This window comes from Alligator sinensis, unplaced genomic scaffold (genome assembly GCF_000455745.1).
Source record: "Alligator sinensis unplaced genomic scaffold, ASM45574v1 scaffold1121_1, whole genome shotgun sequence".
Taxonomy (NCBI): Eukaryota; Metazoa; Chordata; order Crocodylia; family Alligatoridae; genus Alligator; species Alligator sinensis.
Window position 1 is genome coordinate 108,296 of NW_005843357.1, and position 631 is coordinate 108,926.

The 631-nt window shown below is 68.3% G+C and overlaps 1 protein-coding gene across 1 annotated transcript in view; it reads left to right on the forward strand.

Moving 5' to 3' along the window:
- The window catches only part of SPNS1 (sphingolipid transporter 1 (putative)), a 4,626-nt gene that overhangs the window by 2,510 nt on the left and 1,485 nt on the right, over nt 1-631 (forward strand). Inside the window, 3 exon segments of the mRNA XM_006038434.3 lie at nt 1-82; nt 195-260; nt 505-603. The exon segment at nt 1-82 is cut by the window's left edge and continues 22 nt beyond it. Of these exon segments, the coding sequence (XP_006038496.2) occupies nt 1-82; nt 195-260; nt 505-603 (247 nt within the window).

Here is a 631-nt window from a genome sequence, read left to right on the forward strand (position 1 = left end):
GTGTGCCTTGGGGGTGCTAGGCGCTCCGCCCTGCCTCTTCCTGGCTGTGGCCCTGGCCCGTGCCAGCATCCCCGTCACTTACGTGAGTCGGGGCTGCCGGGCCGGGGTGGGAGGAGAGGGAGGGTGGGCCCGGGCCCGGCCGGGTGTTGGGGGCTGTGCCCAGGGTCACAGGTCCACCACCCCCTGCCGCCTAGGTGTTCATCTTCATTGGGGAGACGCTGCTGTCCCTGAACTGGGCCCTCGTTGCTGACATCCTCTTGGTGAGCGGGAGCTGAGGGGGAGCCAGGTGCCTGGGCTGAGGGGAGGGGTAGCAGCACCAGGTGGAACCCAGGCATCTGGGACCTCAACACCCCCCACCCTCCCTTCTAAACCAGCAAACTCGGGAGAGAACCCAGGCGTCCGGCCCCCCCGGTGCCTGACTCCCTTTGGCTGGGCTGTGGTGGGGGTGAGGGGTCAGATCCCAGGGCTGCCCCTGACCTCTAACCTGTGGTCTGACCCTGGCAGTATGTGGTGGTGCCAACGCGGCGGTCGACGGCCGAGGCACTGCAGATCGTCATGTCCCACCTGCTAGGAGATGCTGGGAGCCCCTACCTCGTTGGGGTGGTGAGATACCACCGCCCCCCCCCCCCCC